The following is a 23,319-nucleotide window of genomic DNA, read 5'->3' on the forward strand; positions in this document are numbered from 1 at the left end:
TTACAACTGAGTCGCAAAACAACTGACCTCTAGAGGAGAGTCTGGTTCATCCAGGATGCTCTTTTCATTCTGTATCCGCTGCATCGTCCCTGTAGAGCTGGGGTCCATTATCAGCACGTTCTGACTACCAGCTCTGCCGAACTTACAGTCACTCTTTCTGGAGTCAGTGGTCCTGCACACCTCGTAATTGTACACGTGTTGGAGAGTCCCTGTCCCCAAAGTGTCTGAGTAACGTGGTGGATAATATGGAATCACAGGGAGACTGGAGTGATACAGGATGCGAGACTGTCTCCATCTGTAGATTTTCACTGATATAATCACCACTAAACACGTGATGAAGAGGAAGGAAACTACAGCCAGAGCCAACACTAAGTAAAAAGTCAGGTTGTCATTGTACTCCTTGTCGTGGGGAAAGTCAGTGAACTCCGACAGCACTTCAGGGAAGCTGTCCGCCACCGCTACGTTAACAATGACTGTAGCTGAACGAGAGGGCTGTCCGTTGTCCTCCACTATGACAGTCAGTCTCTGTTTGACTACATCTTTATCAGTGACTTGGCGGATAGTTCTTATTTCTCCATTCTGTAAGCCCACTTCAAACAGCGCCCTGTCTGTGGCTTTCTGCAGTTTATAGGAGAGCCAGGCGTTTTGTCCAGAGTCCACATCAACAGCCACCACTTTAGTCACCAGATAGCCCACATCTGCTGAACGAGGCACCATTTCAGCCACCAGAGAGCCACCAGTCTGGACTGGGTACAGAACCTGAGGAGGGTTGTCGTTCTGGTCCTGGATCAGTATTTTCACAGTCACGTTACTACTGAGTGGAGGAGAGCCTCCATCCTGAGCTTTGACGCGGAAGTGGAAATCTTTGATCTGCTCGTAGTCAAAAGAGCGCACTGCATGGATGACTCCACTATCAGCACTAACGGACACATATGAGGAGACTGGCACTCCGTTAACAGAGGAGTCCTCCAGTATGTAAGAAACACGGGCATTCTGGTTCCAGTCAGCGTCTCTGGCTTTCACTGTGAATATAGAGAGACCTGGTGTGTTGTTTTCTACAATGTAGGCCTCATATGAGCTCCTCTCAAAGACAGGCGCGTTGTCATTGACGTCAGAGATCTGTAAGGTGAGAGTGACGCTGCTGGAGAGGGAGGGTACTCCCTCATCAGAGCAGGTCACTGTTATATTATACTCAGAAGCTGTCTCTCTGTCTAAGGCGACCTCTGTAACTATCGTATAAAATCCATTTAACGTGGTTTGAATTTTGAAGGGGATGTTATTGTCTATATTACACTCTACTTTCCCATTATTTTCTGAATCTGGATCGTTAATGCTTAACATAGCAATCACAGTGTTTGGGGACGAGTCTTCCTGTATGGATTCTGATTTAGAAACAATGTTTATCTGTGGACTGTTGTCATTTGTATCGATAATATCAACTATCACCTTCGTGGAATCAGAAAGCCCCCCGCTGTCTACAACTTCAACATCGATTTGATAAATGTTTGCCTTCTCATAATCTATTTCACCTTTTAGGACAATTTCCCCAGTTTTTGAATCGATCTTAAACAGTTCATATAAAGGACGTTTACTGGGAGATATCATATATGTTACGTCTCCATTCGAGCCAATGTCTTTATCAGATGCACTTACAGTCGTTATGCTGGTGCCTTTGGGGGAATTTTCTTGTATTTTTGCTCTGTAAAGTGGTTTAGCAAATGTAGGTGCGTTGTCGTTTGCATCCAGTACGTTGACAAATATCTGCATTGTCCCTGACATCTGCGGCTCTCCTCCATCTATAGCAGTTAGTAACAGTGAAATGTAATCCTGCTTCTCACGATCTAGAGGCTTCTGCAGTATCATCTCTACCTTTTTATTCCCATCTGCCTGGTTTTCTAGTTTTAATGCAAAGTTGTCAGTTGGCCTAAGTGAGTATTGTTGTAAGCCGTTCATCCCAATATCGGAATCAATAGCTTTCTCTAATATGAATTTCGATCCTATAACAGCTGACTCACTGATTTCAAACCGTTTCTCTGCATTTGTAAAACTAGGGGTGTTGTCGTTTATATCGCTAATTTCCACAGTAACACGGAACAATTCCATTGGATTTTCAAGAATTAACTGGAAATGTAAAGCACAAGGCGTCGTCTCTCCACATAACGCCTCTCTGTCTATCCGCTCTTGGATGAGGAGGACTCCCCTTTCTTTATTCAAGCCGATGTACTCTATACCGCCTCCAGTATAGACTCGAGCTTTACCTGATTTCAGCCTTTTAAGATCTAAACCTAAATCATGCGCTATGTTACCAACTACTGAGCCTTTGGGCATTTCTTCGGGGATGGAATAACTGACCTGTCCTAGCACGTAGCTCAGACACAGGACCGAGAGGAACAACAGTACTTGCCGTCTCATTGTTCTATCCTTTGTCGTTTCGCTTCCTGTAACATTAAAAGAAGATAATTCCCATTGCAGTCAATGCGAAGGTGGATGGCAAAACGAAAAATATCCCAATGCAACAACAGAAAGCTCAACAATGTATCCAGTTATACTATTCTTCGCAGTGCTCCTTATGAGCGCGGACTGTGCATTCTGCCTTTCTCCGTTTGTGTCCAGCGTATCGACTCGTAGGGGCAGGGCACAGACAAAATAACATCCAGTCATATGGTAACGCGCTTGCCAACAGCGACCCTTTGAGTTGACAGTGCAAATTACAACAACTAATGATAAGCCAGAAGCTTTTTCGGAGTATCACAGCATATCAAACAAAACCAAAAGCAGAGGAAATTCGGCCCTTGTTTTAATGTATTTTACTATCAAATATATGCCACTTTAATGATATTATATAATAGTGTTTTTGCAATATATGTAAATACTGCAATTAGTTTTCTTTTCAAAAGTGTCTTGCAAATTATATTTGATATGAAAAAACGTGATTAAACCAAGACGAATAGAAAAACACAACATTGCAAACTGAAAAAAGTGGTTTGGGGGTGTAGCTGTCCATGGTTCTGAAAGTGAACGTTATAGAATTACAAGCTACTGCTCGTGAAATCAATGCAATCTTGATTGGAATTTATGTTACATAAAAACATGTAATTGTTACAGTTTTCTAACCTCTAGGGGAGAGTCTGGTTCATCCAGGATGCTCTTTTCATTCTGTATCCGCTGCATCGTCCCTGTAGAGCTGGGGTCCATTATCAGCACGTTCTGACTACCAGCTCCGCCGAACTTACAGTCACTCTTTCTGGAGTCAGTCGTCCTGCACACCTCGTAATTGTACACGTGCTGGAGAGTCCCTGTCCCCAAAGTGTCTGAGTAACGTGGAGGATAATATGGAATCACAGGGAGATTGGAGTGATACAGGATGCGAGACTGTCTCCATCTGTAGATTTTCACTGATATAATCACCACCAAACACGTGATGAAGAGGAAGGAAACTACAGCCAGAGCCAACACTAAGTAAAAAGTCAGGTTGTCATTGTACTCCTTGTCGTGGGGAAAGTCAGTGAACTCCGACAGCACTTCAGGGAAGCTGTCCGCCACCGCCACGTTAACAATGACAGTAGCTGAACGAGAGGGCTGTCCGTTGTCCTCCACTATGACAGTCAGTCTCTGTTTGACTGCATCTTTATCAGTGACCTGGCGGATAGTTCTTATTTCTCCATTCTGTAAGCCCACTTCAAACAGCGCCCTGTCTGTGGCTTTCTGCAGTTTATAGGAGAGCCAGGCATTTTGTCCAGAGTCCACATCAACAGCCACCACTTTAGTCACCAGATAGCCCACATCTGCTGAACGAGGCACCATTTCAGCCACCAGAGAGCCACCAGTCTGGACTGGGTAGAGAACCTGAGGAGGGTTGTCGTTCTGGTCCTGGATCAGTATTTTCACAGTCACGTTACTACTGAGTGGAGGAGAGCCTCCATCCTGAGCTTTGACGCGGAAGTGGAAATCTTTGATCTGCTCGTAGTCAAAAGAGCGCACTGCATGGATGACTCCACTATCAGCACTGACGGACACATATGAGGAGACTGGCACTCCGTTAACAGAGGAGTCCTCCAGTATGTAAGAAACACGGGCATTCTGGTTCCAGTCAGCGTCTCTGGCTTTCACTGTGAATATAGAGAGACCTGGTGTGTTGTTTTCTACAATGTAGGCCTCATATGAGCTCCTCTCAAAGACAGGCGCGTTGTCATTGACGTCAGAGATCTGTAAGGTGAGAGTGACGCTGCTGGAGAGGGAGGGTACTCCCTCATCAGAGCAGGTCACTGTTATGTTATACTCAGAGTCTCTCTCCCTGTCCAATTCACTGTCTGTTACAAGGCTAAAGAATTTTTTCGACGTTGTTTTCATTAGAAATGGCATGTGTTCTTCTATATTACATGCGACTTTGCCATTTTCTCCAGAGTCAGGATCTTGAACATTAAATATAGTCACTACAGTTCCTGGCCTGGAATTTTCTGATATCGAATTTGTTTTAGACATGATATTAATAGATGGATTATTATCATTCGTATCGGTCACATGGACAATAATCTTACACGAATCTGTCAGTCCTCCATCATCACTAGCTTGTACATGTATTTCATAGTGCTGTGCCTTTTCATAATCCAGGTTTCCAGTTAGAGTCACCACCCCGCTGACTTCGTCGATTTTAAACATAACAGGGACATCATCCAAAGTGTTTGTTATTGAAAAGGACACTTTTCCATTGGAACCTTCATCTGCGTCTACAGCACTAACAGTAGTCAAGACCGTGTCCTTTGAAGCGGTTTCCATTATAGTAACTTTATATATTTCCTGCGTAAATACTGGGGCATTGTCATTGACGTCCAACACTGAAATCTCTATTCTCATTGTTCCCGACAGCTGAGGATCGCCACCATCAGTAGCTGTGAGAGTTAACGAAAGATGGTCTTGCGTTTCCCTGTCTAATTGCCTTTGCAAAACCATCTCCACTTTTTTACTCCCGTCTTGCTGATTTTGGAGTTTCAGATGAAAATTGTCTGTAGGTTTTAGAGAATAACCCTGCAATCCGTTACCGCCGACATCTAGATCCATAGCTCTCTCTAGTACAAATTTAGCTCCAATCACAGCGGACTCACTAATCCTAAATTTCATCTCATCCTTTTTGAAGCTGGGTGCATTATCGTTAATGTCATTGATTTCGACGGTAACTGTATAGAACTCAATCGGGTCATCCAGTGTAATTTGGAGATGTAAAGCGCAAGGTGTTGTCTGCCCGCAGAGCGCCTCTCTGTCGATTCTCTCTTTCACAAGCAGGGCTCCTCTTTCTTTATTCAGCTCGACATATTCTGCATTATCCTCTGTATAAATTCGAGCTTTCCCTGACTTCAGTCTTTTCACGTCTATTCCCAAATCCTGCACTATGTTACCAACTAGAGAACCTTTTGTCATTTCCTCGGGAATCGAGTAGGTGACCTGCCCGAACACTGAGCTCAGGGAAAAAATCGAGACAAACAACAGTACTTGCCGTCTCATTGTCCTACCCCACATTTTCCACAAATCCTGGAGATGTAAAGAGGGGTGTATTCCAAGAGTAAATGCTCCCTTATCACAAAAAAAACTCCAAAGGAAAACGATCTATCTCCGTCTTTCCCGAATCGAAATGAACGAATAGGCTACATATATGTCCAGACTTCTGCAACGACGTCTGTTTGCTGTGTGTCTCTCTGTCTGTGTGAAATATGACAAAACGAAAGGGAAATGTTCTGCCTTGGTCAACAGCGGCGCTGAGAGTCAAAAGAGTCGCACTGCAGGAAACTATACACTTTGCAGCAGCAGGTTCAGTATGAAGAAATACATGTCTGAATAATTACATCGTTGAAGAATGTAAAGAAACTTAATTGTCTTCTTTTCTACATAGTCAGAGATCAGAATCATCATATACCAGATTAATTACTTATTCTCTGTAGTTTACACCCTTGCAAACTGTTAACATGATTAACTCAGCACAGGGAGGATACTATTTCTGAAATGTTGGTAAAACATGCCATCTCTTAGTGAAAAGTTGCACTCCATCACTATAAAAGCTGACTGCAACACAAAGGCTAAAAAAGCTTGAAATTCAAACCTGACTTCTGAAAATGTTTTTTATTTTTTATAAATAAAATACATTCTCACCTAAGCTATGCTAAGTATGTACATTAGTACATGATGTTATTACATAGTCTCAAAATGTGTTAAATTCAGTTAACAGTGACAACTGCAGACTTAAAGATTTAATTTTCATCCTTTTTTTTTAAAAAAAAGAAAAAGAAAAGAAAGAAAGATGTATTACAGATATATTATATAAAACAACTTAGACACCAAAAATTGGTGCTGGTGCAAGGCCATAGGTTAAAATGAATAGCAATTTCATACCATGAAATTCACTTTTCAGTAACTAAAAACTCTGTTTTAAAGTTTTAAGTAACTAATAAAAGCATTGCTCTTTTGAAACACCTGAAGTATGGTGAAAGTTGGATGCAGGTTTCATATAACTATGTGACCATGAAGAGGTGGTTGTTAAAGATGTCTTTATAAAATAATTAAGGATGTTTGGTTGTGAGGGCGAATCTTCATTGCAATTCTTAGCTTCACAAGAGTCCCTACCTTAATAAGCAACATAATGAAAAGATGAAGATAACTTGAAGCCATTAAGGGTGTAATGCAACACTTTTTTGGTTATTCCACGAGACTAACCTCTAGAGGAGAGTCTGGTTCATCCAGGATGCTCTTTTCATTCTGTATCCGCTGCATCGTCCCTGTAGAGCTGGGGTCCATTATCAGCACGTTCTGACTACCAGCTCTGCCGAACTTACAGTCACTCTTTCTGGAGTCAGTGGTCCTGCACACCTCGTAATTGTACACGTGTTGGAGAGTCCCTGTCCCCAAAGTGTCTGAGTAACGTGGTGGATAATATGGAATCACAGGGAGACTGGAGTGATACAGGATGCGAGACTGTCTCCATCTGTAGATTTTCACTGATATAATCACCACTAAACACGTGATGAAGAGGAAGGAAACTACAGCCAGAGCCAACACTAAGTAAAAAGTCAGGTTGTCATTGTACTCCTTGTCGTGGGGAAAGTCAGTGAACTCCGACAGCACTTCAGGGAAGCTGTCCGCCACCGCCACGTTAACAATGACTGTAGCTGAACGAGAGGGCTGTCCGTTGTCCTCCACTATGACAGTCAGTCTCTGTTTGACTGCATCTTTATCAGTGACCTGGCGGATAGTTCTTATTTCTCCATTCTGTAAGCCCACTTCAAACAGCGCCCTGTCTGTGGCTTTCTGCAGTTTATAGGAGAGCCAGGCGTTTTGTCCAGAGTCCACATCAACAGCCACCACTTTAGTCACCAGATAGCCCACATCTGCTGAACGAGGCACCATTTCAGCCACCAGAGAGCCACCAGTCTGGACTGGGTAGAGAACCTGAGGAGGGTTGTCGTTCTGGTCCTGGATCAGTATTTTCACAGTCACGTTACTACTGAGTGGAGGAGAGCCTCCATCCTGAGCTTTGACGCGGAAGTGGAAGTCTTTGATCTGCTCGTAGTCAAAAGAGCGCACTGCATGGATGACTCCACTATCAGCACTGACGGACACATATGAGGAGACTGGCACTCCGTTAACAGAGGAGTCCTCCAGTATGTAAGAAACACGGGCATTCTGGTTCCAGTCAGCGTCTCTGGCTTTCACTGTGAATATAGAGAGACCTGGTGTGTTGTTTTCTACAATGTAGGCCTGATATGAGCTCCTCTCAAAGACAGGCGCGTTGTCATTGACGTCAGAGATCTGTAAGGTGAGAGTGACGCTGCTGGAGAGGGAGGGTACTCCCTCATCAGAGCAGGTCACTGTTATATTGTACTCAGAGTCTCTCTCCCTGTCTAAATCACTGTCTGTCACTAAGCTATAGAAATCATTTGAGGAAGTGGTTATTGTAAAAGGAATGTTACCATTTATTCTGCAGTTCACTTGGCCATTATTAGCTGAGTCTGGGTCAAAGACACTGAAGATAACTATAACTGTGTTTGGAGGAGAATCTTCTGGGATTGTATCAGATTTGGACAGTATACTGATCACAGGCTTATTGTCATTTATGTCAATTACATCAACTATAATTTTACTGGAATCAGACAGACCACCACTGTCCTTAGCCTCAATGTCAATTTGAAAATATTTGGCTTTTTCAAAGTCGACTTCACCGACCAATATTACTTCACCATTTTCATTGATTGTAAATATATCAGACACACTGTCCATAGTGGTTGATACCGAATACGAAATTTCCCCATTTGTTCCTTTATCTGCATCAGAAGCGCTCACTGTTGTCAGCGTTGTTCCTTTATGAGAATCTTCCGCTATTGCCGCTTTGTAAACCGACTGCGTAAAAACAGGAGCGTTGTCATTTGCATCGAGCACGGTCACATAAATCTTTACTGTACCAGACATCTGAGGTTCTCCTCCATCCACAGCGGTTAATAACAACGATATTTGTTCCACTTTCTCGCGATCCAATGGCTTGTGTAAAACCATCTCAACCTTTTTATTCCCATCTGCCTGACTGTGTATTTTCAGAGCAAAATTATCAGTAGGTTTTAAGGTGTAGTTTTTCAGGCCATTTATGCCGATGTCTGCATCAACCGCTCTTTCTAATACAAATTTTGATCCTATAACTGCGGATTCGCTGATTTCAAAACGTTTCTCGTCATTTTTAAAACTGGGGCTGTTGTCGTTGATGTCTGTGATCTCAACTGTTATTCGAAAAAGCTCCATTGGATTTTCTAAAATAATCTGCAAATGCAATGCACAAGGCGTCGTCTGTCTACAGAGCGACTCTCTGTCGATTCTCTCTTTCACGAGGAGGACTCCTCTTTCTTTACTCAGCTCGATGTATTCCGCACTGTCGCCCGTAAATATACGGGCTTTGCCTGCCTTTAATCTCTTCACATCTAAACCTAGATCCCGTGCTATGTTGCCTACCACAGAGCCTTTTGCCATTTCCTCTGGAATCGAGTAGCTGACTTGTCCGAGAACTGAACTGATAGAGACTATCGAGAGGAAAAACAGTACTTGCCGTCTCATTGTTCTACTCAGAATTACACGCTCCGCCAAAAAAAGATGCATCACTGCCTTTCACAGCACAAATATGTCCACGTGCAAACGAATAAAGGAATGCTGATATAATCCACAAAAATGTATGGACAGTATATCCGCTTTATGTGTCCGTCTAATTCGTTATGTCCGCGAACAACGCTTTCTCCTTTCTTTCTATGAAAATAACAACACGACATGGGAGGATCTGCTTCATATCCTCTCTCCAAATACAACACGTTGACCAACAGCGGCCCATGGAGTTGAGAGAGTGAAATTACAGGATGTCAAGTTATTAATTGGATGACTTCAGGAGGGTGCACCATTGGTATGGTGAATAACCGTTAAATATAGTTATTAAAAGAGGGAGCTCCATCATTACAAATGTAAAGAAATATTGAAAATATGTAACTTCAACAATAAAATAGAAACTGAGAACCACCAAATGCTAAAACATTACTACAACTGCAAGGGAAAAGGTATGGAAACTAGAAAGGGCAGGTGGGATGCATGGGACTGCCTCTGTCCATGGTGCTGAAACTAAATCGTCAGCAATCAGACATACTTGATCATGCAATTCTGACACAAACAAAGGATGAATTTGTCTAACCTCTAGAGGAGAGTCTGGTTCATCCAAGATGCTCTTTTCATTCTGTATCCGCTGCATCGTCCCTGTAGAGCTGGGGTCCATTATCAGCACGTTCTGACTACCAGCTCTGCCGAACTTACAGTCACTCTTTCTGGAGTCAGTGGTCCTGCACACCTCGTAATTGTACACGTGCTGGAGAGTCCCTGTCCCCAAAGTGTCTGAGTAACGTGGTGGATAATATGGAATCACAGGGAGATTGGAGTGATACAGGATGCGAGACTGTCTCCACCTGTAGATTTTCACTGATATAATCACCACTAAACACGTGATGAAGAGGAAGGAAACTACAGCCAGAGCCAACACTAAGTAAAAAGTCAGGTTGTCATTGTACTCCTTGTCGTGGGGAAAGTCAGTGAACTCCGACAGCACTTCAGGGAAGCTGTCCGCCACCGCCACGTTAACAATGACTGTAGCTGAACGAGAGGGCTGTCCGTTGTCCTCCACTATAACAGTCAGTCTCTGTTTGACTGCATCTTTATCAGTGACCTGGCGGATAGTTCTTATTTCTCCATTCTGTAAGCCCACTTCAAACAGCGCCCTGTCTGTGGCTTTCTGCAGTTTATAGGAGAGCCAGGCATTTTGTCCAGAGTCCACATCAACAGCCACCACTTTAGTCACCAGATAGCCCACATCTGCTGAACGAGGCACCATTTCAGCCACCAGAGAGCCACCAGTCTGGACTGGGTACACTGTAATAAATTTCAGGGTGGTTTAACTTATACATTTAAGTTCAAAAGCTGCCTTAAAAACATGAGTTAACTCAACTTTGACAAAAGCTTTATTTCAACTAAGGAATGTAAGTTATATAAATCGCTTAATTAATGACCATTTATTGTTTGAACTTGATACTCTGAGTTGAAATTACTTACAATGTTACATTGTACATTAAATAAAACTTACTTTCTCTTGTTAACTTAACTTATGATTATATGTTGTTTCAACTCATAAGGTTCAGTTATACTAGTTATTTAACTCATGATTTTGTACTATTTAAACTTGATGATTTTAGTTCAAGCTAATTACTATATTGCATTTTAAGTGACTTTAACTCATGTTTTTAAGGCAGCTTTTGAACTTAAAGTTGCAAATTGAACAAACTAATGTTTTTAAATTACTGAGTTTGTCTCGACTCACAATGGCAAGTTAACAAGTTTACTAAAGATCACACTGAATAGACTTACAGTTCAAATACATTTATTGAACAGAAATAATAAACAACAATCTTGATGAATTTCTCCAGTCACAATGAAGGGTTATCTTATCAACAAACATTAGAGAGTGAGAGAGTGTGTGTGTGCGATGGAGAGTGAGTGTGAGGCAACTGAAGTGAGTGAGGGGCTCCAATGCATAGAACAATCAAGAAACAATAAGACTCATCTTATCAATGCAGGTTACAGAGTGTGTGAGAGTGTAAAGTCAGTGTGTACAGGGTCCCGTTCCATAGAACAACAATCAAAAAAACAAATCTTGCCTGAGATTAATTTCTCCTTTGTGCAATGTCTTTCCGGCTGTGGAGAAAAACAGTCTCTGCAACCACGACGGCAATGTCGAAAATGTTGTGTGGAATGGGCCCTTGTTCACTCCCTTCACAGGCGATCAGCTCAGCTGTATACCCTTCATCGTGCCGTCCAGCATGTCAGTATGCGCCTTGAAAAGAATAGAAATAGAGTAAGACCATTTTCATAATTCAACATACTATATAGAAAAGAGAGAAGAGTGAGACAGGAAGTAAAGGAGGAAGAGAAGGAGGGTGAAGTAGACAAGGAGGGGAATTGAAGTGGGAAGCAGGGATAATAAAAGGAAATAAAGGAGATTAGGAGGGGGGATAGACAAGGGGAAATGTAGAAGGAGAGAGCTGAATTAGAAAGTAAGAGAAGGGAGAGGAGGTAGAGAATGAGAGGATGAGAGGGGAAAGAGGAGTGAGACAGTGAGTAAAGGAGGAAAAGGAGAAGAGGGAGAGAAAAAGGTAGAGAATGAGATGGAGAAAAGAAGAGGAAAGCAGATGAGCATAGGAAGAGAGGGAGATTAGGCATTAAACAAAAATGCATAAATTCTTACATTACACATCCTGATGACATTGGAAGAATCTTCACCCGAGATAAAGTGTGGCAGGCCAAGAAGAGCAGCCGTCCTTCTCCCATTTGTGTCCTACAAGACAAATAAACATGCAGTAAGATGAAAATGTTAACAAAAATTGTCTCTTTAGTCATCTGCCCTTCAACTTACATTTTTTTCAAGGCCACTCCTGGTCGCTGCTCTGTAAACTGCCAATAGCCCGCACAAGTCCATCCAGTCCTGTAAAAACTTCTCCAGGAGGTCCTCCGGTACGCTGGAACTCTGTCCGAATCTGAGGAGACAGGCACAGACAGGCCACATCCATGTTGAGTGATGAATGATGATAGTTTTTTTGATTGTATGTGGCAAAACTGCAAAACTTACAGCTCTACTTCATCCAATTGTTGCCTATCTTCTATGGATAGCAGCACCTAAAAAAACACAAAACAACACACACAACATACTTTAGACCAGGGATTTCCAACCTTTTTATCACCACGGACCGTTCACCAGTGGACAATTTTACCAGTAATGACCGTGACCGTTAAGGAGTTTCCACAGGCACTGCACTAATCCACACAAGCTAACAGTTTTTATACTCACGGTAACAAACCTTCACTCCCCCCTCAACAACATTACAGACCACTGGGAGCTCTATGGCGAGGGAAAAAAAAACTAATGGCAGGCAGGCAGACGCACGCGCTCACGGGCCACGTCTAATTACTGACACAGCTAACGTTAGCCTTGGGAAGCCGTACAACTTTTGCTAACTACTACAGCAAATTTTTAAAGAATTGTTTTGGGGAGTTTTCGCCACCATTTAACTGAATGTGACTGCTGCCTTCAAAAACATTCACCAATTTGCATGCATTCATGTCCGTCATCGCAACCTATTCAGTTATCAGCAGGTTTCCCTCGTTTGTGACCGCAGCCTACACCTCTGCTAATGGCGCAGGAAAAAAAAGAGAGAGAGAAAAAAGAGAGGCTAACGGCAGACGCACGCGCTGGCGGGCCACGACTAATTACTGACACAGCTAGCCTTGTGAAGCCGTTAAACCTTGCAAACAAAGCACCAGTTTCAAACAAAACTTTTACCGAGCACCATGAACATGCTTCTAATGCCATACAACTCTTGCTAACTACTACTTAAAGTTTAAAAAGTATTGTTAGTCACAAGACTATGAAAATGTTAGGCTCAAATTAACCAACATGTCTCCCGGGAAATGTTAGAACGCTGACATTATACTATCCACAGCCAATTTACATTAATATTAATTTATTTATTTTAAATAAAAGATAAATGCAACCACTTACCATATCCAGTCGATGCTTGCCTGCTGTTCCGCGCCGGTTTCTCTCCTGCACCTGCCCGTTGAGAAATGAGATCCGGGCAGCCGGTCGCGTCCTGATCTTGCTGATAAAAAGTAGTCCTCCGCCACTTCTCTTTAACCGCCTTAACAAGACTTAAAAAGTGTTCCTCTTCCTCTGTTAATTGTCAGCTGCAGCCGAGTGGAGCTCCTGACGTATTTTAAAAGATCTTATATGATAATTATTTATCAGATCAAGACGAAATTGCAGGCACTGTTTTTTACGGCGGATTAATATGGCTACCTCAGCAGGGGTCAGCTCAGTTCATGAGAGATTCAGTTACTGTTGGTAAAACTCATGTTCTCAAGTTAGGTTGACTCATTGAAATTTCCATTTCATTAAACTGGCTTAAGCTCTTAAGTTGGGATACCAATAACTCATTAAATTAAGTTTAAATTCCTCAATTCATTATGTTGAGTTGATTTAAATTATAGAAACATGTCGGGATAACTTATTGGGCTGGTTACTTTTTACAGTGTAGAGAACCTGAGGAGGGTTGTCGTTCTGGTCCTGGATCAGTATTTTCACAGTCACGTTACTACTGAGTGGAGGAGAGCCTCCATCCTGAGCTTTGACGCGGAAGTGGAAATCTTTGATCTGCTCGTAGTCAAAAGAGCGCACTGCATGGATGACTCCACTATCAGCACTAACGGACACATATGAGGAGACTGGCACTCCGTTAACAGAGGAGTCCTCCAGTATGTAAGAAACACGGGCATTCTGGTTCCAGTCAGCGTCTCTGGCTTTCACTGTGAATATAGAGAGACCTGGTGTGTTGTTTTCTACAATGTAGGCCTCATATGAGCTCCTCTCAAAGACAGGCGCGTTGTCATTGACGTCAGAGATCTGTAAGGTGAGAGTGACGCTGCTGGAGAGGGAGGGTACTCCCTCATCAGAGCAGGTCACTGTTATATTGTACTCAGATGATCTCTCTCTGTCTAATTCACTGTCTGTTACTAAGCTATAGAAACTAGTGGTTGATGTTTTTAAAATGAAAGGCATATTTTCACTGATTAAACATTGTACTTTTCCATTTTCTCCCGAGTCTTTGTCCTCAATATTTATCATCGTAACAACCGTGTTGAGTTTGGCGTCCTCTGATATCACATTTGATTTTGACATTATATTGATCTCAGGTTTGTTGTCATTCACATCTTGTACATCCACAATTAACTTACAAGAATCCGTGAGCCCTCCTTCGTCACTTGCACGTAAATTTATTTGAAAACTTCCTGATTCCTCATAGTCAATATTTGCAACTAAACTAATTTCACCGTTTTCGTTGTTTATTTTAAATATTTTCCTGACATCATCTCGATTTGTGATTGAATATGTTATTTTACTGTTAGATCCCTGATCTGCATCTGAGGCTGTAACAGTAGCTACAACTGTGCCTTTAGGTGAATTCTCACTAACTGTAGCTTTGTATGTGGACTGTGTGAAAACAGGAGCATTATCATTGACGTCTAACACTGTAATAACAATCAACATTGTTCCTGTCATCGGCGGCTCTCCTCCATCTACAGCCGTTAACACGAGAGAAATCTGCTCCTGTTTCTCTCTGTCTAAAGGTTTCTGTAGCACCATCTCAACATTTTTGTTTCCATCAGCGTTACTGTGTAGTTTTAGGACAAAATTATCTGTTGGTTTCAAGTCGTATCTTTGAAGATTATTAATTTCAACATCAAGATCCACAGCCCTCTCCAGGTCAAATTTCGCCCCCGTCACAGCTGACTCGCTAATTTTGAATTCGATTTGGCCTTCATCAAAGGTCGGTGCATTATCATTGATGTCAGTAATCTGGACTGTAACCGAGTAAAACTCCATAGGATTTTCTAAAATAATCTGAAAATGTAAAGCACACGGCGTAGTTTGTTTGCACAGCGCCTCTCTGTCGATTCTCTCTCTAACAAGGAGGACTCCTCTTTCTCTATTCAGTTCGATGTAGTCGCCGCTGTCTCGGGAATAAATTCGAGCTTTACCAGACATCAAACGTCTGGTTTCTAAGCCTAAATCCTGCGCTATATTACCGACTAAAGACCCTTTGGTCATCTCCTCTGGTACGGTGTAGCTGACCTGCCCAGTAACGGAGCCGATGGAAAGCAGAGAGAAAAACAACAATGCCTGTCCTTTCATTGTTCTGTCCGCTTGTATTTTCATCGGCGATCTGCAGTCCAACGGTATATCCCTTTAACTCAGTCCACTGCAGTGTTAGGTATCAGTTTTTAAATCCGTAATCGATCCACTGGAAACAAATCGTCTCAGTAGTCGTCGTCTCTGGTATTAGATATTCTACGAATTCAGAATGATCGGTCTTTCCCGTCGTTGTCCCTCTTCATTATGTCGACGTAACATGGGAGGTGCTGCTACAACCCTGCTTTCAGTTAACAACATCCTGGCCAACAGCGGCCCTAAGAGTTCAAACAGTAAAACTGCAGAGAACCAGCATGAAGCTATCTGCCCAGAAGACACATAACTGCTGTGAGTCTAATATAAAAGGCAACAAGAGCCATGCAAGACAAACTGTCATCTTCGTAAAAGCTGAGGTGCCAATTCAAGACAGACTGTGGTTCTGTATTCTTCCGTTTGTTTAAGTCTTCAAACACAATGAAATTTCTACAAGCAGAAGAGTCATGTCTGACTGAAAGTTTAAAAGGAAATGTGTTTGAAATAAATGAGCAAATAACGAGAAAAATCAGCTAGAAAACTTGGTTAATGATAACATAACAATAGTGACATAAACAGTCAGGAAATGTCACTGTCCGAGGTACTGAAATGACGAAAGAACTTTGAACTGGTCACAAAACCATTAAATTTGGTTTCAGGCGAAGTAAGCATGTCAGCATCGAAAATGTACAGTTTTTCTTAAACTGAAACCATACGATTGATATTCAGTTCAATGTTGAGATCAAGTTGCAAAGCTGGACAGATTATTCTCTTTGCAGGGCTGTTACTAAGGAAAAGACAATTATAATGAAAAACCTTCTGAAAATAGGTAGACACTATCACACATACACTCAACAATTTCATAATTAACTTCACTGTTTGCTAAAGACACATACAAAATGTTTTCTATTGAATAAATCTGTTTAAAAATGCAAATTTGGTCTAAACTCGAAATAATTAATGAGTCCACTTTACCGTGAAATACAACCAAGTCACAGACAACGTCATGCTAAAAATATACCAGGTTATACACTGAGAAGCGGGTCATGGGGCACTGTCCATGGTTCTGAAATGGTGGGACTGCCTGCAACACTTTACTAGACAGTAAATGCAATTTAACACTGAAAGACTCGAAGGCACGGAGACGAAGTTCAACTATTTGACTAACCTCTAGAGGAGAGTCTGGTTCATCCAGGATGCTCTTTTCATTCTGTATCCGCTGCATCGTCCCTGTAGAGCTGGGGTCCATTATCAGCACGTTCTGACTACCAGCTCTGCCGAACTTACAGTCACTCTTTCTGGAGTCAGTCGTCCTGCACACCTCGTAATTGTACACGTGCTGGAGAGTCCCTGTCCCCAAAGTGTCTGAGTAACGTGGTGGATAATATGGAATCACAGGGAGATTGGAGTGATACAGGATGCGAGACTGTCTCCATCTGTAGATTTTCACTGATATAATCACCACCAAACACGTGATGAAGAGGAAGGAAACTACAGCCAGAGCCAACACTAAGTAAAAAGTCAGGTTGTCATTGTACTCCTTGTCATGGGGAAAGTCAGTGAACTCCGACAGCACTTCAGGGAAGCTGTCCGCCACCGCCACGTTAACAATGACTGTAGCTGAACGAGAGGGCTGTCCGTTGTCCTCCACTATAACAGTCAGTCTCTGTTTGACTGCATCTTTATCAGTGACTTGGCGGATAGTTCTTATTTCTCCATTCTGTAAGCCCACTTCAAACAGCGCCCTGTCTGTGGCTTTCTGCAGTTTATAGGAGAGCCAGGCATTTTGTCCAGAGTCCACATCAACAGCCACCACTTTAGTCACCAGATAGCCCACATCTGCTGAACGAGGCACCATTTCAGCCACCAGAGAGCCACCAGTCTGGACTGGGTAGAGAACCTGAGGAGGGTTGTCGTTCTGGTCCTGGATCAGTATTTTCACAGTCACGTTACTACTGAGTGGAGGAGAGCCTCCATCCTGAGCTTTGACGCGGAAGTGGAAATCTTTGATCTGCTCGTAGTCAAAAGAGCGCACTGCATGGATGACTCCACTATCAGCACTGACGGACACATATGAGGAGACTGGCACTCCGTTAACAGAGGAGTCCTCCAGTATGTAAGAAACACGGGCATTCTGGTTCCAGTCAGCGTCTCTGGCTTTCACTGTGAATATAGAGAGACCTGGTGTGTTGTTTTCTACAATGTAGGCCTGATATGAGCTCCTCTCAAAGACAGGCGCGTTGTCATTGACGTCAGAGATCTGTAAGGTGAGAGTGACGCTGCTGGAGAGGGAGGGTACTCCTTCATCAGAGCAGGTCACTGTTATATTGTACTCAGATGATCTCTCTCTGTCTAAATCACTGTCTGTCACTAAACTGTAGAAACCACTGGTTGATGATTTCAAAATGAAAGGCATATTTTCACTGATAAAACATTGCACTTTTCCATTTTCTCCCGAGTCTCTATCCTCGATATTTATCATCGTAACGACCGTATTGAGTTTGGCGTCTTCTGATATCACATTTGACTTTGACATTATGTTGATCTCAGGTTTGTTGTCATTTACGTCTTGTACATCTACAATTAATTTGCAAGAATCCGTGAGCCCTCCATCGTCACTAGCACGTAAATCTATTTGATAGTTTCTCGACTCTTCAAAGTCAATATTTCCAATTAAAGTAATTTCGCCATTTTCCTCGTTTATTTCAAACACTTTTCGAATATCATCTAACGTGTTCGTGATTGAATATGTTATTTTACCATTAGATCCCTGGTCTGCATCTGAGGCTGTAACAGTAGCTACAACTGTGCCTTTAGGTGAGTTCTCAGTAACTGTAGCTTTGTATGTGGACTGTGTAAAAACAGGAGCATTATCATTAGCGTCTAAAACTGTAATAAGAATCAGCATTGTTCCTGTCATCTGCGGCTCTCCTCCATCTACAGCCGTTAACACGAGAGAAATCTGCTCCTGTTTCTCTCTGTCTAAAGGTTTCTGTAGCACCATCTCAATATTTTTGTTTCCATCAGCGTTATTATGCACTTTCAGAACAAAATTATCTGTTGGTTTCAATTCGTATCTTTGAAGATCGTTAACACCAACATCAAGATCAACAGCCTTTTCTAGCACAAATTTTGCCCCCGTCACAGCTGACTCACTAATTTTGAATTTCATTTCACTTTTTTCAAAGGTCGGTGCATTATCATTAATGTCTGTAATTTGGACTGTGACAGAGTAAAACTCCATGGGATTTTCTAAAATAATCTGAAAATGTAAAGCACACGGCGTCGTCTGCCTGCAGAGCGCCTCCCTGTCGATTCTCTCTCTAACAAGGAGGACTCCTCTTTCTCTGTTAAGCTCGATGTAGTCGCCACTGTCCCTGGTATAAATTCGAGCTTTGCCAGATACTAGACGCTTGGTTTGTAAACCCAAATCATGTGCGATATTTCCGACTAGAAATCCTTTGACCATTTCCTCAGGAATAGTGTAGCTGACCTGCGCGAGCACTGAGCCGACAGACAGGAGAAACACGAACAGCAGTACTTGCCTCGCCATTGTTCTTTCCGAATTGCTTCAAATAGGTTGAATGTATTTACACGCCATGAATATCGACTCCAATATCAAAAGTGCAGATGCGCCATTAGAATCCACATGAGAGAAAGGGAAAGTCTCACGGTGTTTTCCAATATTTTGAATGAGTCAAATGTCGCCTTTTTTCCGTCGTGCTCGTTCTTTATTATGTCGACGTTACATGGGAGGTGCTGCTACAACCCTTCAGACAGCTTTCGACACTCTGGTCAACAGCGGCCCTCAGAGTCCATACTATAAAACTGCAAAAATCCACCAAAGGAGTTTCTGTAAAGAGAACCTTTCATGAAAAATATCTGAATATGAACAAAAATGATGAGAAGTTACTTGAACTTATACCTGAACCTAAATGTTTTTACAGTCACTTCCTCAGTCGCGTTAAAACACTGTATATGCACCACTTCCAAAAGTAAAACAGCACCAAACGTTTTAATAACATTTAGTGAATAAGGCAAGTAAAACTGGAGGTGTGGGTTAAAGTCGCTGTCCAGAGTTCTGAAATTGACAAATCTTGACCAATCCCTGACATGCTTGCCCCACACAAGTCCCATCACAAAAATATCTACACAGTTGCGTATTTAATACCTTTTGTTTGAATGATTAGCACAAATATATTAATGCTGTCCTTGATAATAATCATTATTAACCACGTTAATGCATTGAAATTGTAAATGTATGTTCAGAAAGATTAGAAAGTGACAAAATGTAAGAGTAATGTTGACGTATATGGGCAGGGGGTTGCTGAAATAATCAACTCAGCGTTCATATACAATCCAGGATAAGTAGATCTATGTAAGAGGTGGGTTTATCGACCTCCAAAACAAGTGGCTGAAACCAATATATCAATTAATGATCTAAAATCTAAATCTGGTTGAATTGTTAACTTCGGCAAGGACGTTGACATCAATAATGGAGCATTGATGAACAAAAAAACAAAATAGGTAAATAAAGATAATGGGCCTGCAAAGTAAAGGTTACGAGATGAAGAGAGGAGGCAGACTCCATTTAAATACGCTTGCGCCGTATTATTTCACTAAAATGTGTGACTTTCAGAAATTTAAAAAATAGTATCATTGGTAATTCTTGGTACAAACATTATGAAGCAGTCTAACCTCTAGAGGAGAGTCTGGTTCATCCAGGATGCTCTTTTCATTCTGTATCCGCTGCATCGTCCCTGTAGAGCTGGGGTCCATTATCAGCACGTTCTGACTACCAGCTCTGCCGAACTTACAGTCACTCTTTCTGGAGTCAGTGGTCCTGCACACCTCGTAATTGTACACGTGTTGGAGAGTCCCTGTCCCCAAAGTGTCTGAGTAACGTGGTGGATAATATGGAATCACAGGGAGACTGGAGTGATACAGGATGCGAGACTGTCTCCACCTGTAGATTTTCACTGATATAATCACCACTAAACACGTGATGAAGAGGAAGGAAACTACAGCCAGAGCCAACACTAAGTAAAAAGTCAGGTTGTCATTGTACTCCTTGTCGTGGGGAAAGTCAGTGAACTCCGACAGCACTTCAGGGAAGCTGTCCGCCACCGCCACGTTAACAATGACTGTAGCTGAACGAGAGGGCTGTCCGTTGTCCTCCACTATAACAGTCAGTCTCTGTTTGACTGCATCTTTATCAGTGACCTGGCGGATAGTTCTTATTTCTCCATTCTGTAAGCCCACTTCAAACAGCGCCCTGTCTGTGGCTTTCTGCAGTTTATAGGAGAGCCAGGCATTTTGTCCAGAGTCCACATCAACAGCCACCACTTTAGTCACCAGATAGCCCACATCTGCTGAACGAGGCACCATTTCAGCCACCAGAGAGCCACCAGTCTGGACTGGGTAGAGAACCTGAGGAGGGTTGTCGTTCTGGTCCTGGATCAGTATTTTCACAGTCACGTTACTACTGAGTGGAGGAGAGCCTCCATCCTGAGCTCTGACGCGGAAGTGGAAATCTTTGATCTGCTCGTAGTCAAAAGAGCGCACTGCATGGATGACTCCACTATCAGCACTGACGGACACATATGAGGAGACTGGCACTCCGTTAACAGAGGAGTCCTCCAGTATGTAAGAAACACGGGCATTCTGGTTCCAGTCAGCGTCTCTGGCTTTCACTGTGAATATAGAGAGACCTGGTGTGTTGTTTTCTACAATGTAGGCCTCATATGAGCTCCTCTCAAAGACAGGCGCGTTGTCATTGACGTCAGAGATCTGTAAGGTGAGAGTGACGCTGCTGGAGAGGGAGGGTACTCCCTCATCAGAGCAGGTCACTGTTATATTGTATTCAGAGGCTCTCTCTCTATCTAAATCACTGTCGGTAACTAAACTATAGAAATTAGTGGTTGATGTTCTTAACGTGAAAGGCATACTGTCGCTGATAAAACATTGCACTTTACCGTTATCTCCAGAATCTTTATCCTCGATGTTTATCATTGTAACGACCGTATTGAGTTTGGCGTCTTCTGATATCACATTTGACTTTGACATTATATTGATCTCAGGTTTATTGTCATTTACGTCCTGTACATCTACACTTAATTTGCAGGAATCTGTGAGTCCTCCTTCGTCACTCGCGAGTAAATTTAGCTGATAATTTCTGGACTCCTCAAAATCAATGTTTCCAACTAAAATAACTTCACCATTTTCCATATTTACTTCAAATACTTTCCTGTCATCATCAATTGAATTCGTGATTGAATACGTTATTTTACCATTAGATCCCTGATCTGCATCTGAGGCTGTAACAGTAGCTACAACTGTGCCTTTAGGTGAATTCTCAGTAACTGTAGCTTTGTATGTGGACTGTGTAAAAACAGGAGCATTATCATTGACGTCTAACACTGTAATAAGAATCAGCATTGTTCCTGACATCTGCGGCTCTCCTCCATCTACAGCCGTTAACACGAGAGAAATCTGCTCCTGTTTCTCTCTGTCTAAAGGTTTCTGTAGCACCATCTCAACATTTTTGTTTCCATCAGCGTTATTGTGCAGTTTTAGAACAAAATTATCTGTTGGTTTCAATTCGTACCTCTGAACACCGTTATTTCCAACATCAAGATCGACAGCCCTTTCTAGTAGAAATTTAGACCCCAAGATGGCTGACTCACTAATTTTGAAACGGATTTCACTTTTCTTAAAGGTCGGGACATTATCATTGATGTCAGTAATCTGGACTGTGACACTATAAAATTCCATGGGATTTTCTAAAATAATCTGAAAATGTAAAGCACACGGCGTAGTTTGTTTGCACAGCGCCTCTCTGTCGATTCTCTCTCTAACAAGGAGGACTCCTCTTTCTCTATTCAGTTCGATGTAGTCGCCGCTGTCTCGGGAATAAATTCGAGCTTTACCAGACATCAAACGTCTGGTTTCTAAACCTAAATCATGCGCTATATTACCGACTAAAGATCCTTTGCTCATCTCCTCTGGTACTGTGTAGCTGACCTGTCCGGTAACGGAGCCGATGGAAAGCAGAGAGAAAAACAACAACGCCTGTCCTTTCATTGTTCTGTCCGCGTGCATTTTCATCGGTGATCTGCAGTCCAACGGTATATCCCTTTAACTCAGTCCACTGCAGTGTCAGGTATCAGTTTTCAAATCCCCTATTCACCCACTGGAAACAAATCGTCTCAGTAGTCGTCGTCTCTGGTATTAGATATTCTACAGATTCAGAATAATCGGTCTTTCCCGTCGTTGTCCCTCTTCATTATGTCGACGTTACATGGGAGGTGCTGCTACAACCCTGCTTTCAGTTAACAACATCCTGGTCAACAGCGGCCCTAAGAGTTCAAACAGTAAAACTGCAGAGAACCAGCATGAAGCTATCTGCCCAGAAGACACAGAACTGCTGTGAGTCTAATATAAAATGTAACAAGAGCCATACAAGACAAACTATCCTCTTCGTAAAATCTGAGTTGCCAATTCAAGACAGACTGTGGTTCATCTACTTCCTTTTGTTTAAGTCTTCAAACACAATGGAATTTCTACAAGCAGAAGAGTCATGTCTGACTGAAAGTTTAAAATAAAGGTGTTTGAAACAAATAAGCAAATAACGAGAAAAAACAGCTAGAAAACTTGGTTAATGATAACATAACAATAGTGACATATAAACAGTCAGAAAATGTCACTGTCCGAGGTACTGAAATGACGAAAGAACTTTGAACTGGTCACAAAACCATTAAATGTGGTTTCAAGCGAAGTAAGCATGTCAGCATCGAAAATGTACAGTTATCCTAAAACTGAAACCATACGATTATTCAGTTCAATATTGAGATCAAGTTGCAAAGCAGAAGAGATTATTATCTTTTTATCTATTAGGGCTGTTACGAAGGAAAAGATAATAATGAAAAACCTTCTGAAAATAGGTACAGACTATCACACATACAGCAATTTCATGAAATTCCTTAACT

General features: G+C 42.2%; 6 protein-coding genes across 6 annotated transcripts in view; all 6 read right to left on the reverse strand.

The window, feature by feature from the left end:
* LOC310992864 (uncharacterized protein) lies at positions 1 to 9,084 on the reverse strand (the record flags this gene model as incomplete). Its single annotated transcript, XM_083981091.1, has 3 exons — positions 1 to 2,438; positions 6,142 to 6,151; positions 6,694 to 9,084. 3 exons carry the CDS (start codon positions 9,082 to 9,084, stop codon positions 1 to 3), a joined length of 4,839 nt encoding a protein of 1,612 aa, XP_083837217.1.
* Positions 1 to 23,319, reverse strand: part of LOC310993089 (protocadherin gamma-C5-like) — a gene marked incomplete at its 5' end in the record, with an annotated part of 337,145 nt that overhangs the window by 83,973 nt on the left and 229,853 nt on the right. The window lies entirely within an intron of this gene.
* On the reverse strand, positions 3,100 to 5,514 carry LOC310993097 (protocadherin beta-16-like; the record flags this gene model as incomplete). Its single annotated transcript, XM_083981367.1, has 1 exon — positions 3,100 to 5,514. The coding sequence occupies one exon, from the start codon at positions 5,512 to 5,514 to the stop codon at positions 3,100 to 3,102; it is 2,415 nt and encodes an 804-aa protein (XP_083837493.1).
* LOC310992865 (protocadherin beta-16-like) lies at positions 6,685 to 15,307 on the reverse strand (the record flags this gene model as incomplete). Its single annotated transcript, XM_083981092.1, has 3 exons — positions 13,633 to 15,307; positions 9,659 to 10,431; positions 6,685 to 7,794 (listed from the first exon to the last, which is right to left on the reverse strand). The coding sequence occupies exons 1-3, from the start codon at positions 15,299 to 15,301 to the stop codon at positions 6,685 to 6,687; spliced, it is 3,552 nt and encodes a 1,183-aa protein (XP_083837218.1). The 5' UTR covers positions 15,302 to 15,307.
* LOC310992866 (protocadherin beta-16-like) overlaps positions 11,976 to 23,319 on the reverse strand; it is a gene marked incomplete at both ends in the record, with an annotated part of 17,991 nt that continues 6,647 nt past the window's right edge. The window contains 4 exons of the mRNA XM_083981093.1: positions 11,976 to 12,089; positions 13,640 to 14,011; positions 16,500 to 17,591; positions 20,012 to 22,354. Coding sequence (XP_083837219.1) covers positions 11,976 to 12,089; positions 13,640 to 14,011; positions 16,500 to 17,591; positions 20,012 to 22,354 — 3,921 coding nt within the window. The remainder of the gene's footprint in view (positions 12,090 to 13,639; positions 14,012 to 16,499; positions 17,592 to 20,011; positions 22,355 to 23,319) is intronic.
* On the reverse strand, positions 16,341 to 18,890 carry LOC310992867 (protocadherin beta-16-like; the record flags this gene model as incomplete). Its single annotated transcript, XM_083981094.1, has 1 exon — positions 16,341 to 18,890. Exon 1 carries the CDS (start codon positions 18,882 to 18,884, stop codon positions 16,341 to 16,343), a length of 2,544 nt encoding a protein of 847 aa, XP_083837220.1. The 5' UTR covers positions 18,885 to 18,890.

This window comes from Trachurus trachurus (assembly GCF_905171665.1).
Source record: "Trachurus trachurus genome assembly, chromosome: 10".
In the NCBI taxonomy this organism is placed as follows: domain Eukaryota; kingdom Metazoa; phylum Chordata; class Actinopteri; order Carangiformes; family Carangidae; genus Trachurus; species Trachurus trachurus.